An 18,262-nucleotide genomic window follows, 5' to 3' on the forward strand; every position below is an offset into this window, starting at 1 on the left:
CCTGGTTAAATCCAGACACACGAACATCTTATTTTCCAGCCTTCCACTTGCAATTTCTTTGTGTTTTTCTAGGGCTTTCAGAATAAAGGCCAAATTCTTCAAGGGGCCCGTGGGATCTGGTCTCTCATTTTCCCACCTGAGATCACTATCTCTCCTGTTTGCTTTGCATTCATGTCACAGCTGTTTCCTGGAGAGCCAGTTCCCTCCCTCTTTTCCTGGGCACAAGGAACATGCTGCTTCCTACCCAAAAGGTTTCTACCTAGCAGGCCCTAACCCTGTGACATTTGGGTTTATTCCGATGCCTCTCAGGTTCTCTTCTATTCATCTTCACATGTCATCGTCTCAAGGAAAACTAATTCTAGACAGGGACATAGATCCCCGGATGTTGTCCATCCTCCTGGCACTTGCCACACTCTGAGATTACATGATCATGGATAAGTGACCACGAACAACCCCCTCCACTAAACCATCAGCTGCTTAAGGGCAGGAGTCACACCTACCGTAGACACCACTGTTGCTGAAAGGAAAGCAGACATCTTTAATGCACTGAGTGAAGGAACAAATAGATGAATAAATGAATGAGAAATAAAGATACAGAAAGCTTTTTGAGAAATAAAATAAGGCAACATGTCCAATTTCAATTTTATATTTGAGTTGGTTGAGTTTTGCACTTGGTATTTAACAAGTTAATATCCATTTTTATATTTATTCTCTAAAAAGCCTAGTGAAGAAATAAAGCATCATTTTGATACAGTCTTAATTCCTAGCTTTCCCATTTCTGACGAGCAGATTACCGACTCAGGGAGGAAGTATTAAATAAAATTACTAATTATGCTGATACATCCAGTACAACACCTCAAGACATCATTTTTGTTTGCTCCAAGATTAGTTATCTCACCCAGATCTATAGAAAAGGAGCCTGAGGAAATTAGCATCTATTTCCTAAGGAGGACTTGCTGTCCTTAGGAGAGAGCGAAGGCCATTGTCAAGCCAGTAGGAACCTGTACGACCCAGCACAGGGCTGGGCCCCACTCTGGACCTGGGTCCATGCTTTCAGGTATGTAACGACCCTCGAATGGCATATGTCTGCCTAAATGGCTCGCTCTGCCCTCCCCCTGCTCACATACAAGATCTTTAGTCTCCCAAGGAAGATATTCTCAGGAATTTATGACTCAATCAACTCACCCAAAAGGAGCATAAATGGGATTAGTTTTAATATTGTTAAGTTGCAAAAATACAGGCATATGTGCATGCCAAAGCGAAAATGTACGCAAGCAAAGGGGGAAAACATATGGGCACCCATATGGCGAAAAGCGCATTGCTAGACCTTCATACACTTCTCATTTACAACAAGAACCAAAGTTAGTGAACATAAATTTGCTTTGCAAAAATGTGAGAGGAACAGCTTGTTTGCCCATAACTGTTCCACTGAGCAAGATATGTATAACCTTGATTTCTCATCTCAGACACCTCTTTCTCACACTCCAGGGATTAATTAGGCTCTAAACATGACTCCGGATTAGATATGAGTATCCTGGCCGCCTTGCAGAAAGACAAAGAAATAGCAGCACACTGCATGATGCAGCAGGTCAACTGATAGGCAACTCCTATTAGTGGCTGGAACTTGTACCTGTGATGCTTAGAAAGAAATGAGGTTTGTAGGTCTCAGCAGGTTCATTTTAATTGAAGCAGAGGAACAACAGGGACCTGCAGCAGACAATGGCGCGAAGGTAGTTTTGATTTGGAGGCAGTGCTTTTGTTAGAACAATGCTGAGAGGAGCTAGAAAATGCCTAGACACGAGAAGGTCAGTGTGGCATAAGAAGAAGAATGTGAGCTTATGGGTGATGCTCAAAGCTAGTGAGCACCCCTGGGTGTCCCAGATAACAAGCAGAATTTCATTAAAAATCATTTTACATTGTACCTGTTCCAGCTTCAGCCATGCAAGATATCTTTATATAGCAGAAAGAGCTCCAGATTTGAAAATCTGGAAGTGAGTTCCTTTCACAGATCTAACTATAGTTGGCTGTGAGTCATCCGTCATTACTTTACCTTTCCATCTGTTTCTCTACGATGGTGCACGCAGAATATGCCTCCTCTGACCTATTTTAGAGAACTGCTGTACGCTCCCTTGAGATGACGCCTATGAAAACATATTATAAGCTGAAAATGTCTGCAAAGTATATTTAAGTGTAGATTATCTATGGAAAACCACAGGTCAATTTGCTTATGATTATTTTGGTAATTATTTTGTTAAAAATTATTAACTTACAAAAAATTGTAAAAATAGAGAAAGGTTCTATATACATATTACACAGCTCCTCAACAATAATAAGAGAAGTGGTTAAATGTTAAATATACATATATATATATATATATATATATATATATATATATATTCCATTCTCATATACTCTACTATAAATATAATATGAAACTTACTTGGATTTTGCCAGTTATTACATAAACTTATTTTTCATCTTTTTGTGTGTAGTTCTAGGATATTTCACTATATATGTATCAGCACACACATATATGAAGATGAATACAATTACCATAATGATCAAGAATTGTACTGTTGGGGCTGGGGATTTTAGCTCAGTAGCATAAGCGCCTGCCTTGCAAGCAGGCAGTCCTGAGTTCGATCCCCGGTACCGATAAAAAGGAAAAAGACAAAAAAAAAAAAAATACTTCTTGCACTCACTGGTCATTGTATGTGCATTATTGTAACTTTTTTTCATCTCAAGAATACTATATATTCGAGTCATTTAATATGTAATCTTTTGAGATTGGCTCTTTTTACTTAACATAATGCCCTTCAAGTTCACCTGAGTTGTCAAATGTATCAGTCACTAATTCCTTTTTATTGTTTTGGGGAATACCGTGGGTGCCTATTCCAGGGCTTGCTTAAACACTCATTAAAGGAGGGGTTGCTTCAGAATTTGTCTGTCACAAATAAAATGATTATATTACTTCCAATTTATAGGCAGATCAAGAAACAATAAATCATTGAAGGAGTGATCAAGGAATAAGCCATGAATATAGAGGTAGAATAAGAGCATATGTTAGTACTTGTCTCTAGGGGCTGCTGGAGTTTTAAATGAGTTTAACCACATGACGTACACATAGCCGGATTTGGCACACAGTTGCCACTCACAGTGACACCATCACAATCAGTTTGCTGGCTCACTGTGGGCTGCAATGCTTCAGAGAATTCACTTGAACAAAAACATGGCATGACTGTAATTCAGAAGGAACACATTTAATTTGCATTTAACGCATTTAATATGCATCAGCACTATTACATGCTCTCCATCCATTTTCTCTTTTCATTCCTAAAATAACCTGATGAAGTTATCATAAATAGTCTCATCTTCCCATCCTAGGGGTTGAGAGGGAGATTTGAGGGACATTTATGAAGTCATTGAACTTGCTAATAACTCAGCTTGGATTTTACATTCAGGTCAGTAAGATTCTGAAGTCCATGTTCAGCACACGCACTAACAGTACAAGTCAAAAGAGGCTGACACTACATAGAGTTGTCCATATTTGATTTGGAGTCCAAAGGACATGGCAATTGTTCAAGTCTTCAGCTCGGGAATTCCCATAGCAGCACATAGAGCTGTAGAATAGTCATGGATAAGCACATTTCTTAACTTTAATATTTAGCAGAGTGAGTAGAAGATAGAATTGTCCAACCAGGTTCAAACCATACATGATGTTGCTACTGGCAGTGACTCTTCACTTCTATGGGGTTCAGTCTTCTTGCAACCTCATATATCTAAAGAAATGCCAAGCACGTGTTCCCCTAGACTGCTATCGTCAGAGCAATGGGCCTCTTTCATGGAAGCTGAGGTCTTTCCTCAGGGAAGTTCCTCCACCATCACTGCCTTACTCAGTACTAACCAGTTGGTAATATGGAATCTTCATCATGAAAAATTGGAAGCAAGTTAACAGAAGAAAGGTGGCTTGTAAAAGGCAGGGATGCCGACATTAGGAATAATTGACAACAAATAGAGTGTTTGGAGGGAAGAAGAAATGTATAAAACAGAAATGAAAATTTAAATAGTACACCAAAGCCATATTCTTCTTATTCCAGTGCTAAATTGCTCATCTGTACAGTGCTGTTGCTGTAGTACAAAGATGAGGCTAAATGGCTCTCCCTAGACTGAAGGAAACAGACGAGAACTTGGTGCATTTTTAAAGTGCTCCCATTAAAAATGACCCAAGTCAATGCATAACGGAGTCAGCTTTGGTTACCCAGAAAATTCACTTCTGTGAAATAATTCCTTCGCTTGCTCCCTGAGGTATTAGTGTGTATGAGTAGATTGTAGGAACGATTCACTCACAGGTGGATGGCTGTCATCTTAAAATCTCAGTGGAGACGGCAAAGAAGACTTTATTAAGTCTAAACATCTGCCCTCCAAATATGTCATCAGAAACAGGGCCAAGTACAGAAGGCGTTAGATGGGTTACTGTGTCATTATATAAGAGGGGAAAAGACCAGGCTCTCTACAACAGTAAAGCCCCTACGGCCTCGGTCTCCCACACCATTCTTGCCCCTTGTTTTTGTACTACTCATGAAGAGCCAGCCTCCTTCTTGTGCTGGTCCACAAGCTCAGCTTAATAGGGGGGAAGAAAATAACTCTTGAAACCCAGATGATTCACAATGCATTCTAAATAAAAGGAGCCACTCGCCAGCCTACTTTGCCTGCCTGTTTTGAGTGAACCTGTCGTTTGCTGCAAAAATCTCTCTGAGGCCTGCAGGAGACTCCATCCCTATCCCACTTTCCTGAGATCCTGTGTATAGATTTGTGTGTGTGTGCAACTGATTAAGTAGTCCCATGTATCCATCAAGTCCATATGAATATAGGTTTCCATAAGCTATTATCTGCCATACAAAATTAAGTATAGCTTTTCATATCCAAAGACAAAGAATGAAATGCTTGGTGCTCAAATGCTTAGTCAATCCCAAGACCCCAAGCTACGCATGTGGAGTGCTTTTCTTGCAGATGTTTGCAACACTTCATTTTGGTGCTGTCCAATCTCCAGCTTTCGCTGGAAGTGAGGTGGATGGAATGCATTTGTGGGAATTCCAGCATCATCTCAATTTTACAGAGGAAACTGGAGGTCAGAAAGTCTGCAGCTGCCTACTCTGGCTGTAGATCAAGAAAGCCAGAGGTATCCTTTAACACTCTCAACCTGCTTTTGCAAGGAACACACATTTTTGGTGTGCTTGTTTGTTTGAGAAAATGTACTTGAAAAGCCAGTTTCCTCAAAGGGGCTCCCCGGAAAGTGGAGGTGATGGCAGTATTTACACCAGAAGAATTGGCATACGCTGCCAGAGCTCCCCCCTCTTCTTCCTCATATCCCCAAGCAGTTTAAAACATTTCCTACTGCCTTTACCTGAAACCCTGCATTTTCCCACTATCCATAATTTCAAGAAGAGATAATATTCTTGTATTTTGAGCTGTAGGTTTCCTTCATCACATCTATTTTTCATGTTTCAGAGGTTCTTCATAGTCTCTGACTCAGCAAAACTTAGTACTATTATTTTCTAGTGTCATAATGGATATATTTATTCTTATATTTTTAACTGTATAGTTTCTAATAATTGACAGCCTACACTGAGTCACTTTAAAATTAAAGCCTAAGTGTGGCTACTATTAATTATTACTCTTTAATCTTCTCTACATCATACATATGAAAAGCTTGTTTATTCATTCTTCCTATAAAGATATCCAAATTTCACCCCTATTTTTCAAACACTGTATTAGCATTTTGGGAACACAGTTTTCCAGTGAGCTAAATCCTCCCAAGTACTCCTATTGGAATTTCAAATGAAATGTCATTGTCACCTTTATTTCTTATGCTTCCATGCTAAACTAACTGGCAAAATTTTCTCAAAATGTTATTTTCTGTTCAAGTGTCATTGAATATTTTTCCAAACCTTTAAGACAAATTCCTAACTCTAAGTGAGGTGAAGATTCTTTTTAAAGAATACATATTGGAAGCCAGTGGGCAGGTGCAAATGTTAGACCTGCAAACTCTCCATGTTTCAGAGCTTTTACAACCTAGGAAAAAGTCCTTTGAATTTAAACATTTAAATGTCATTGACAGTGGGAAAGGAAAGAGGATAGTGGAAATGAGAGAACAGAAAGGTGTGGGTGTGAGAAAACAAAATGGTCCAAAGAGCATTTCAATTTAGAATTTACTGGGTTTTTTTTTTAAGATTGAATTGCAATTATCACATTATATAAGAGATTGGGAATATGAATGAATTTACTTTCCTTTAAAGGTAAATGTTACCAGTTTACCCTTAGAAAGAATTGCTTCAAAATACTTATATAAAGTCAAATTGCCTTTTACAATATTTCCAGACTTGCAGAGCTACATACTTAGAATAAAATAAGTACATTCTGGGATTTCAAGCATTTATAAATACACCTGACTTTATCAAACATGAACAATTGTTCTGATGGCTAGTCATATTTTTGTATGTATTGTAAAACCAAAATTCTCCCTGGCTTTACGCAAGATTCTCTGGAACCAGTGTCTTTGGGAAGATATACAATTGTTCTGTTTATATTAAGCTGCAGTTTTATAGAATCCCTCATGCATACTTTAATATTCTTATAAATATTACTTCAAAATGTTGACAATTTACATATTGTTATCGGAGGTCTTTATATAAAAATTGTCAAGCAGATTTATTAGCATTACCTTTTCCTATAATGAGGCAGGGACAAAATACCTGTCCTCAGTTTTTACAAAAGACAACAGAAAAAGATTAGGAGGCGCTGCTAGCAACAAACCAATCTCTTATTTACTGCTGCTAAGATAATTAATTTCTGAAATTAGGCAAAAATTCAGGTCAATGCTTCCTACATGTCTGTATTTACATTTCATAATTTATTGAACTTTAATTAGCATGCAATACAATGCACTTATTTTAAAGTTTCCATGTTGTTAGTTTAGACTAATTTTAACACCAATGTAAAGACAATTTCTTTCAAGATAACACACTTTTCCATCTCCCCTACTTCCACCATCAATTTCCGTGGACTCTTTCACAATCAGTTCTTCTAAAGCTGTACCCTTGGTAGCCACGGATTCGGCTTCTATCACAAAAAAATTAGTATCCTCTAGCCCAGATCGTCACGTAAATGAAAACATGTGCTGGGCAATTATTTATGCTTCACTTTTTTTATAGCATAGTATTTTAGACTTTCATTCTGCTATGTGTATCAGTGGTTCCAATCACTGAGAATTGAACTGTAGCACGAATATACTCCAATTTATCTTGCTTGCTGGTATTTATTTGGGTTATATCTTGTGTTAGTTGACTATGAATGGGGCCAGTAAGAACAGCCGTGTCCAGTGTGCACCTGTATATGTATGCTTTCAGTTACCTTGACTAAATACTTAGCATGCAATTACTAGCTAGGTTATATGCTAAGTATATATTTCACTTTACAACAAAATATCAAAATATTTCCACTATTTATGACATTTTAAAGGCCCAGAATTGATATATATATATATATGAGCTTCCCAACACTTGACATTAGCAGTCTTAAATTTTGGTCTTCCCAGTAATTGTGCTGATGATATCTCACTGTGGCTTAATTTTAATTTCTGGGAATGATGTTGAATACATTTCTATGTGTTTATCTGCTATTTATGAATCTTGTTTTGGAGTTGTCAATTGTTTCCTCATTCTGAAGTAGCCTGTAGGAATTTGTTGCAAGAATTCTCTGTACAGGCTAGATGCAAGTTATTTGTCAGACATATGTACAGTGCATTGGTTTCCAAGGTCTGTGCCTTATATTTTCAATTATTCTTAATAATGTTTCTAGTTTTGATGAAACCTGTTCCGGGTTGAGTTATACCTTCTGGCCAAGTAATACCTTGTATTCCTAATCCCCAGGACCTCAAAATGTGACTTTATTTTAAAGTAAGACCTGACAGGGTGCCATGGTTTATGGTGGTGGCCCCCAGGTCTCATGCATTTGCATTGTGCATTTGTGATTGATTGGTTCATTGTCTAAGGCTTGGATTGGGGGTATGAGTGCTATACTGGCCTAGGGGTAGAGCCAGAATGTGATGTAATAGCAGGAAGATGGTGTGTCTCTCTCTCGCTGGTTTCCACCTTGCTGTTTGCAGCCACCATGAGCTGCTGCCTCACCATGCCACCCTGCCTTGGAACCAACTGATATGGATTGAAACCTCCAAAAAATGTAAGAAATAAACCTTTCCTTTCCCAATTTTGGTCATCAGGTATTTTGTCTCAGTGACTAGTAAAAAATAACTAGGACAAGGGGTAATTAAGTTAGGCCCTAATACAATGTAGTTCGTGACTTTACAGAAGGGGACATGTGGATGGACACATCGCATACACACACACACACACACACACACACACACACACACACAATTAGTGTGTAAAGGTGAAGGTATCAGGATGATGCATTAAGACATTTCCAAGATTGCCAGAAAATCACCAGAAGCAAGAAAAAAGAAATGGAACAAAAACTTTGATCTAGGACACACAGACTCCAAAGTTGTGAAGAAACAAATATCTGTCATTTAAGTCACACATTTTTTGGCGCCTTGTTAGGGTATGCCTAGAAAGTGAACACACATTTACCACTTTACTTTTAGGGGCATCGCTTTTGGGACTTGGCAGATCTCTGCTGTTCTCAAGGTCACTAAGATTTCGTTCCATGTTTTCTTTAAAATGTACATTACTTTTCCATTACATACAGGCACACTCCACATAGCTTCCTATTTACTGAGCTTCATGCTTGAATTTTCTGATGCCTGAGGGAGAAGTTCCTTGTATACTTTCTAAAATTAATCGTAATTTTTAGTAACCGCATAAATATATCAAGGGGCTCTTTGCCAATCTCTTCAAGTTCAACTTGGAGCAGGTTTTAGTCCAAGGTGATAGGGCTCAGTTTCTTTTCGGTTGCTTTCCTAACAAGCTGAAGATTACCATAATTAAAGTTCCAGTGCCATATTCAGCACCCAGCCAAGCCAGGCCCAGGTGCACTTACCCATTTCTATGACATTCCTCTACTCAAGGTGAGCTACTTATGTATGGGTCAGAGAAGCATACTTTGGTAAATTCCCCGAATGTACCAAGGCCAGAAGACCCTTGCTGCATACACCATAGTGCCAAAGTGCCTAATAGCACTACATTGCAATAAGGCACACAACCATCACCACTTGAGAGATCATTATCCTCACGTAAGTTGTTCTTATTCACCTCAGTTCTTTGTAGTTTAGCAAATGCGAGCCTTCTGAGGCCATGAAAAAGATTAGAAAATAATTCATTAAATTTCTGCCATTCTTCTTTGGAGTGGAATACTCAGCCCTGGTGCATGCTTCCTCCTTGAGTTTACACTACTGTTGTACATATGCAGCGATGCTGTTTACTGCCTGCACTGGTTCATGCAAAAGGATCAAGCCTTTAGCAGACTCAGTCAGAGAATACCTTACCCTTGACTGACAGGTGTCTCCACGTCACAGTCGGCTCTGGTCTGCCAATGGCAAGGCACAGCAGGGTCACGCTGCTCCCCTCATTCACGGTGACGTCTGAGGAGATGTTCATGATTTGTGGAGGGACTGTAAAGAAACACAGGAGAGAAAGAATGCTTGAGAATGATTCTTCACACTAAAAGTGTTAACCTAGAATATGTGTATGGCATATTTCCATGGTGAATATTGTTATCGACAATAAATTTTAGGTTGCTCGATTTTCCAAGGATGTGGCCCCTGACAATATTTTATATTACACCACATGCCTGATAGAAGAAAAGTCAGGATCATGCCCTGTTGATGCAAGTGTGATTATGTGCGTGTGTGTGTGTGTGTGTGTGTGTGTGTGTGTGTGTGTGTGTGGTGGGGCAGTAGAGGTACTGAAGACAGGCATTGCTGCTTGTTGACTCAAGATTAAATCAAAGTGAAAATTCCAGGTCTTCCAAGACTCCTCTTCTCTGCCCACATGTTCACTCCTTCAAGTGGAGTCAGTGGCGTAGGCGGGTAACCCTGAGTATCTCCCAGCCACAGGCCTCTTCCAAGAGCTCACTCAGAAAGCCAAGTGCACTGGTCAGTCATCATTTCCTGGGCATCCTGGATGTCGCATAGGGTGTGCTTTCCTGGACTCCCTTTCTTCTCATTTTTTTAAGCAGAAAATTTCTACCAATCTCTTAAAACACATCGTTTAAAACTGAGTACAATTTTCTGTAATTTCCTCAATTAGAGTTAATTGCTTTCTCCTTGGCTTTAAGAAGCCAGTACGAATGTCCCTGCTCCTGGTGTTGTCATAAGATTGTACAAATGCTTTTTGACTTATGATGGATGATGTCACAATAAGTACATTCCTAGCTGAAACTATTATAAGAACCAATCTATTTATGCATAGCATTCTTTTTTTGAAACATATAACAATAGAGCATAATAGAAATGTTTCTCTTCAAATTCTTATTCCTTGGTTTTTCCAGATAACCCATAAAAATTTCATGCAAAAATTTAAAAATGCAACCTTCCATATAAATGGGTTGTTCCAGCCAATATGGTGAACATCATGGTCTAGCAACTTAGCACACTGCCAAGCTTGTGGTTTGGACCCAGTGGCTGACTGGGCTGGACACAGTGGCTGACTGGGCTGGACACAGTGGCTGACTGGGAGCTGTGAGTCCCTGTTACCACCCAATGTAGTAAGTGAAGGGGTTCACACTGTGCAACCCAAGTCTATGAAAAGATTTAAAATAAAAAATCAAAGTAAAATTTCTTCTAAGAAATGCTTTTACACCACGGAAAAAGTCAAAAATTCCAAGTAAAGTCATTGTACATTGTGAGCTATCTGCACTGTCAAGCGTAATTGTTAACAACATGGCAGCCCAGTGATTGGGAGCAGGGATCTAGATCCAGACAGACCCAGGTTTTGGCTTAGCTCAGCTCCCTCTCTGCTGCAGGATTTTAGGCAGCAATCTGACTTCACCTCTGTTGCTTGGACTTTTTCCTCTGTGAATGCAGATGTTAGCAGTAGCTAAATTCTCCATGGTATGACATTTAGGTGGAATAGTGGCTCAATAGAATGCCTGTTATAAAGTAAACACCCAGCAAGCGGTAGCTGCTGAGACAACAGTGGTGATGACTATGATGCCTACACTAACAGCAGCAATAACATCTTTCACAAATAACTGCTTCCTTCTGCTGGGCCAGGACCATGGCCATGTATTTTGGAGTCTAACAGGATCCCTGGTCTTACCTTGTGCCACTGCCGGACGTTGATTACACTTCAACTCAAAGCTCATCACAGTTAAATACCCACATTATTTCTGGTTGAAATTCTCACCAGTTTTCACTGGGACAAGAGCAGAAGGCTCTCACCTGGAACCTTCCCTGTGGTGTCTTTGTGTTTGTTGATCCTTCCGATCCCTCTCCTACATGTGGTGAAAGTGAGCACTTCGGATAACGGCCTGATCCTACCTCTCCCCTGCTAACACTCAGCTCCCCACTGCGGAGCAGGTAGAGCACATGTATGCCTTTGCAAGAGGAAAGCTCTCTGCTGTCTGATGCTGCAGTGGGCTTCCCTTTCACCCAGCACACTGAAGCACCTTAACTCTCCTGGAGTGTGAGAAGAGCACAGGCACTCCCATGATTTGCTTCTCTTCCTACTTCCTAGACTCTTTCCAGAACAGCCTGGCTCCTCCTGAAAGGGCCATTCAAAGGCCACCTGCCCTCTGTTGTTTTCCAGCTTCCCTCATATCCTGAAACTCTCTTTTCTGCTTCATCTTGGTCAAGTTGAATGATATGTACCAAGTGTGTGGCACTGCAGGTGGTGCTTCATACTCATCACAGAACGAGTTGCAGCAAGACAAGCAGACATCAGACATAGTCCACAGCGTCGGGTTCAGAGACCAGAAGGGTACGCGCATAACTCCTCTTTGAAAGAAGATTAAAGAACACATTGGACAGAATATCAAAAGCAAAGAAGGTACAGCTATGAATGGAGGATTTCCAATGCCTAATCTGTTCTTCTCAATTTCATTTCAGAGATGAAAATGAAGATAACAGACAGAGCAGATTGCAAATCTATAGTTATGTTGATTTATTTGTACTGTCACTTTAATTATGAATTATTAATTATCAAATAGGTTGCACATTAGTAGAGTCCAAGCCACCCTGACTTGTGTGACAAAAGAGAATTACAGCTGATGCTCAGCTCAGACCACTCTGCAGCCAGAAATTTTATGCTGCCAAGACATTCCGAGTAACACTTTTCAAGGAGAAGCCATAAGTAACAAGCACAATGCTTTGAGCTCTTAAGGGAATCCACATTAGCAAATAAATAAAAATTGCCTCACTTATAAATCTGCCATATTTTGGATTATTTCTGCATTAGGAATTGCCCTGAAATTTCAGTGCACATATTTTACTGAAATACACACAGGAAAAGAATAGTGTACAATTCTAACTATACTGGATTCTCTTGAGGAAACAGTTCTACCTGTTTTTTAGTATTTTCTAGCTTGTTAAAAAATAGTTCTGGGTTTAGAAATGCCAATACTTTTTTCCACTTCTATAAAGCCACAACTACAGTGCAACTTTCAAAATATTCTCAAAATATCTGCATTAGATGGGAGGGTTTAGGGCTTCTGAGGGTTTCATTCTCCAGACCCGGGAGACACCCTGGAAGGCAGTTAAAAACTGCTAGAGGAAGCACAGTGAAGGCTGGTTTAGTGTACTGCTTCCTGATGGGTGGAACTTCACAGAGAGCCCATGCACAGCCCATGCACAGCACATTCCATAGATGGTATAACTCATCTGATCATTGAAAGCCCCTACATGAATAGCGTTGTGAGATTCCATGGGTGTTTTGCATGTCCTCCTCGTTCCCAGGTGCTCAGTGAATGTCACCCATCAAGAAAGCTCTTCCTGAAATGGGGTTGCCAGTGTGACCCAAGCATACCCCCTTGTAACCCACCGCAATTCAGCAGCATCCTGTAATTTTCTCCAGGGAGGAAAGGTACACACAGTTTCAAAGGGGTGGGTACAGTGTGATTCGATAGGAAGGGAAATTCCTTTCATTCTCAATTATGGTAGCCTTAGTAGCCAACATTATATATAAACTCACTTCTAAACAGGTTTACACACACATGATCTCATCAGCACCTGACAAATTATGAGATAAGTAGAAGACATGTTCTACCTATCAAGCATGAAGAAACTGAGGCACAGGAGAATTAAGAAAACTACCCAAAGTTATAAGCCTAGCAGATGTCAGAGCATATATGACACTGTGTCTGATTGGCTTTTCCGACACAGCATTCATATACACAAGCTCTCTCATGCTGCTGATTCTGCTTCGAACATCTTCACTCACGGCACTTCCGCAGTGTGCTGAAGCACAGATCCTGCGGTTCCAGCAGGCTTCCCTGCTCACTGCAAACTACCTACAGCAGAACCCCGTCTTCACTATGCTTGTTTCTCCAGGGCCACATGTGTCACTAACCAAGAGAGGTACCATATTAAGCAGTTCTAATTTGCTTTTAAACTTGAATTAATCTTGGCAATACTACTAAGACTCTACTCCTGCTTCCATGATAAATTTTTGAAGACAAGATCACTTAGCAATGGTTTTAAATGCTTCTTCATATTGTGACAGCAGATCTTTGTTCAAGTCTGTAAAGTGTCTGAGACAAATGAGTCTATATATCATGTTAGCACTTATGAATGTATAAAGGCAAATAAATAGATTACAATCATACTTGAAATGCCTGGATTACTGTCTTCATTACTTTTCTCATTTTTGAGACAAAATACTCAACACCAAAGTTAAACAAGGCAAGATTTATTTGGATCACAGTTTGTAGAGGTTTCAGTTCACAGTTGGCTGGCTCCAAGACAGGATGACATGGCAGAGGGGGGGCATCAGAGAGGAGAAATGGCACATGGCAGGCAGCAGGTAGCAAAAGCAACACAATCACGAAGAAGCAGTAGCTTCTTTCAGTTCCTTTTCTATTTTATCTAAGCAGCATGGTTTAATGCATGGCTTAATGCAACCTGCAGCAACTACACACCAACCACACACCCTGAGTCCAAGCAACACACACCCTGAATTCAGCCACCTCCAAAAACGTCCCACCTATGGCTGCATGGGGTTTGGGGGGGCACATCTAGACACAAGCCATAGAAATTACTGAAAAATGTAATTATTGGACTCAAAGAGTAAATAAAGGTCAACAGCTAGCGTATGAATTTTAAAATTATGCCTGCAAACACTTTATCCCTGCCAGTAGGGTAAGTTTGTGACTTTATTTTCATTGACAGTGGTGGGTTACAACAGAGTATTTTTACTGGCTCTATAGACTGTTCATAGCACAACTATAGTGACTTTAAAACAGGATCATTTTAGGTAGATGACTAGTAGATAGGTCACTATCTGTTTTACATTTTATACATATATACATACAGACAGACCATAAATCGTGAGTGTAATCAAGTATCTTGAGGAATGGGCAGATTCCTGTAGCTGTCCTTATGATCTGGCTTACTATGAGATATGAACCCATTCTCCATAGACCTGTATTATAACAAATACCTCGAATGTATTGTGGAACCTAGCCCTTCTTTTGCAAACTCCGACTACTGAGTTAGTTGAAAAGCGTATCTTTCCTCTGCGGGGAATATCACAAAGGTCTCCTCATTCTCTGCTTATCTCTACCACAAATTCAAACCCCCAAAACTTACCATAGTAACTGTAAATCTCTTCCTTATGCCTAGAACCTTTAGTATCTGCCCCTGTCTAAGCTCATGGCATAAGCATCTTTCCAGGATGTACAGGAACACTGACAGCCCAGCTGCAGCCTGACCGCCAGCCCCTCCTCTCAGAGGTCTCCAGGATAGCTTTGTTCTCTTTGTTCTGGGCCTTCACACAGGATTCCTTCCGCCTGGAAAATGGGTTCCCACTTCTGTCCCTTATGACTCACTTGTTCCTTAATATTTAACAAGAGGTCTTCATGATGCTCAGCTGATCTCTCTTCTCTTCTACTGCATTCTTAGTTTTTTCTTCATTGTATCATTTATCTTTGCAACTGGGCTATTCCACGGACAGGGCCCTTTATATTTACCCTTCTGTTCCTATTGTACAACACGTGTTCTTAAACCCTCCCCCTCCCCATGTAATGCATGGGTACACAAGCTAAAATGATTATCTTACAGTGCGTTGAGATTTTCAGGAAGAGGAGAGGATAGGAACAGAAGAGGATCAGATCTCCAGGATACAGAGTTCAGCACTTTCTTCTTCAAATATGTAACAGTTCATTTCTGCCTTAGTATCCATGTCCCTTCCTCTGGATTCCTTGCTAAGGACCCTGGAGCACTCTTTAATGACCATATGTTATTCAAGTCCTCTTGCTATGTTCCCTCCTTGACCTTTACATTTTCCTCTGTAATATTTATATAGTTTTGTATTCATTGGCAACACTATTTTTTCTTTCTCTGGCACAAGAAACTATAGACTTTGTAAGTCACTGTCAGTTTGCTACTTAGAACTACTCTTGACAGAGATAAAATTTATACGTAAATGTCTACTAGGTGGACTGTGCTGCTCAGATTATTGTGTACTTGTGAGGGAGCAAAGCTGAGTTAGAAAGGCCTCTCTGGAAAATGAAACATTTATTTGGGCAGAGGTAACTAGAGATCATGACCCTGTACACATCAGCCCTATACTGCATTCATTTGGTGTGACCTACTGAAACCTACAAGTGAAAGGCCGTGTCCCATGTCTCAGGTTCTGAGGCCCAACAAGCCTGTGGGACCTCAGATGGCTCTGCCTTAGCATCTCTGGACCCTTGCTCCTTATCTGTAAAATATGGATAGCAAACCTTCTCTAGGTTGACTCAAGAACCAAATATGAATGTACATGCAGCCTGAGATGGTACCCAGAATGACTAACAGGCATGAAGAAATGCCAGCTGCTTTTATTCTACAGACTCGTTGCTGATGCTGTTTGCGCCATGAGAACCAGAGAAATGTCTTAATACCTGAGTAATCACACATTTTCAAACTCTTAACTCCTTTAACATTTTGGAGGGACAGAGTACTGGGAATCGAACTCAGGACCCTGTGCTTGTCAGGCGGGTGTTGCACTGTAGAGCTGTATCCACAGTCCCCACAGTTCCTTTATATCAAAGCTGATGGGGGAAGTTGGCTTTAGATAGTTGGGAACAGAGATTCCTTATGTTAAATAAATATATTACAAATTATATAAAGTAATTAATTATATTGATTATGTTACATCATAGATAACATGTCATTTAAGTATGCAATAGAATCTATAAAATATAGTTCAATAAAGCATCTTCACATCAATTAACATACATAAATGATATTGTATAATACATTGTATCTCTGCCAGTGATACTATATATTTTTATGAAATAAATATACACATATATATTACAATTGTGCTTTGCTTAGTGAATGCCTTTGTTTGTGAATAATTTGGTTCACAAAAGTGTTTGGTAAAATTTAGTTTCTGTTTGTGAGCTTCACTGTACGTGACAAACATGGCCATGGCCATCTTTTCCAGAATTGTGGAATGAATTAAGGTCATGAGCCAAAATATCACTGTATGCAAAGACACAAATAGTTATATATAATATTAATAGACATGCAATTTTAGCATCTTCCTCTTAAACTGAGTTTGTGCATGTGTGTGTGTGTGTGTGTGTGTGTGTGTGTGTGTGGTGCTGGGAATTGAACTCACAATCTTGTGCTTGCCAGGCAGGCACTTATCCCACTGAACTAAATCCTTGGCCCCTTAAACTGAGTTTTTTTACCTTAACAAATGAATGCCCTGGGCAAGTGGCACACACAGGCTTGAAGGGACTGCTTGGCCCCACCCAATCTGTGACTTAGGGGTGTCTGTCTAAGAGGAATAAGGCACAGGGCCCTGCACAGCACTCTGCTTCCTGGAACACGCACCTCATCCCAGCAGGGAGTGCAGAAGCACAGCTGCAGAAAGCAGAGTTTATAAGAGAAGGCCACTCTTGCAAGGCCTGTCCACCCAGCAAAGTCAGCGTCCTAGGTGGTGCCATCAGTAAATGTTCTTGGCATCACTCTTATTTGATCCTGAGGACATCTGCGAATCAGATGAGACAAAGAGAGCAATCTGAAGACTACAAAGCAGGAAGCTGGGATGTGATTCTGGGTTTCAGGGCCCAGAGCCGCTGAAAAGTGCCAAGTGGAAGGCAGTGCTGCAGGCACACAGTCCCGACTCTGGCCCTGGATTTGCTTTGCTAACTCAACGCCTATTTCGGATGAAGTCCTCTGGGTCTCACTCATTTTAGCTATGAAGTGAAATTCAGAACATATGTGTGAGTGTGCAAGACAGATAACCATACTGCTAAATTTTTAATTCATCAAACAGAATAGTTGGTGCTGTCATTGTTTGATTATCTGTTCATTTATTATACTTTGATTTTGTAACTTGAACAACTATTTCTAAGATAAAAATATGCAATATATCAGCTAGTGATGATTTCTTAATGTTAGGTTTTTGAAATTCTTTATCATTTCTATGTTTTTTTTTTCTGTAGGTGCTCTGGGACCGCTGATTCCACATTCTCTCCAAATGTTTAGTTATACCCCTTTCCCTATCACTAAGAGTTCCCACACCACCAAGAGTTTGGGGGACTTTTATTTTTTAATTGCAGACTATTAGATCCAAATTGGAACAGTAAATCACACTGCTAAAAAATCTCTAAGGTGAACTCAGTCTGAAACCAAGAGGAAGAACCAGTACTATACCTTGGTCTGGGGCCTCTGTTCTGCCAGAGTCCCTGCAGTAACTCAGACTGGGCGGCTTCTGTTCTGAGCCAGAAGGCCTGCGGTCACTAAAGACACTGCGTATGTCCGCCCTGCGGAGCTCCCACATGGGTGGTTGACCCACGGCCTCTGCCTTACTCTGTCTCTGTCCACTCAATCAGTGTTATTCCTACTTTATTTAAGACTGCGTGGTACACTTTAAAGACCCCACAAAATCAAACCAATTCAAAACCAAAAAGGAAAAAAAAAAAAAAAAAAAAAAAAAAACTCTGAGGGTCATAGAGGTAAACATCTGAATACCATTTCTTTTTCTTTCTTTCCACTTTGATTTCTGAAAAAATAAACTATGTCATTAAGTTTCAGCTTCCTTAACTGTAAAATGGGCATACAAAATGTTTGCCTGACAGGGATGTCGAGATT

At 40.1% G+C, this 18,262-nt stretch overlaps 1 protein-coding gene across 6 annotated transcripts in view; it reads right to left on the reverse strand.

Annotated features, from left to right (window-relative positions):
- The window catches only part of Opcml (opioid binding protein/cell adhesion molecule like), a 1,064,190-nt gene that overhangs the window by 86,193 nt on the left and 959,735 nt on the right, over positions 1–18,262 (reverse strand). For all 6 annotated transcript variants that reach the window (XM_063256111.1, XM_063256110.1, XM_023566162.2 and 3 more), the window contains one exon: positions 9,503–9,628. In XM_063256111.1, the coding sequence (XP_063112181.1) occupies positions 9,503–9,628 (126 nt within the window). The remainder of the gene's footprint in view (positions 1–9,502; positions 9,629–18,262) is intronic.

This window comes from Cavia porcellus, unplaced genomic scaffold (genome assembly GCF_034190915.1).
Source record: "Cavia porcellus strain 051 isolate PalLab524CR breed Dunkin Hartley unplaced genomic scaffold, mCavPor4.1 scaffold_9, whole genome shotgun sequence".
Lineage (NCBI taxonomy): Eukaryota > Metazoa > Chordata > Mammalia > Rodentia > Caviidae > Cavia > Cavia porcellus.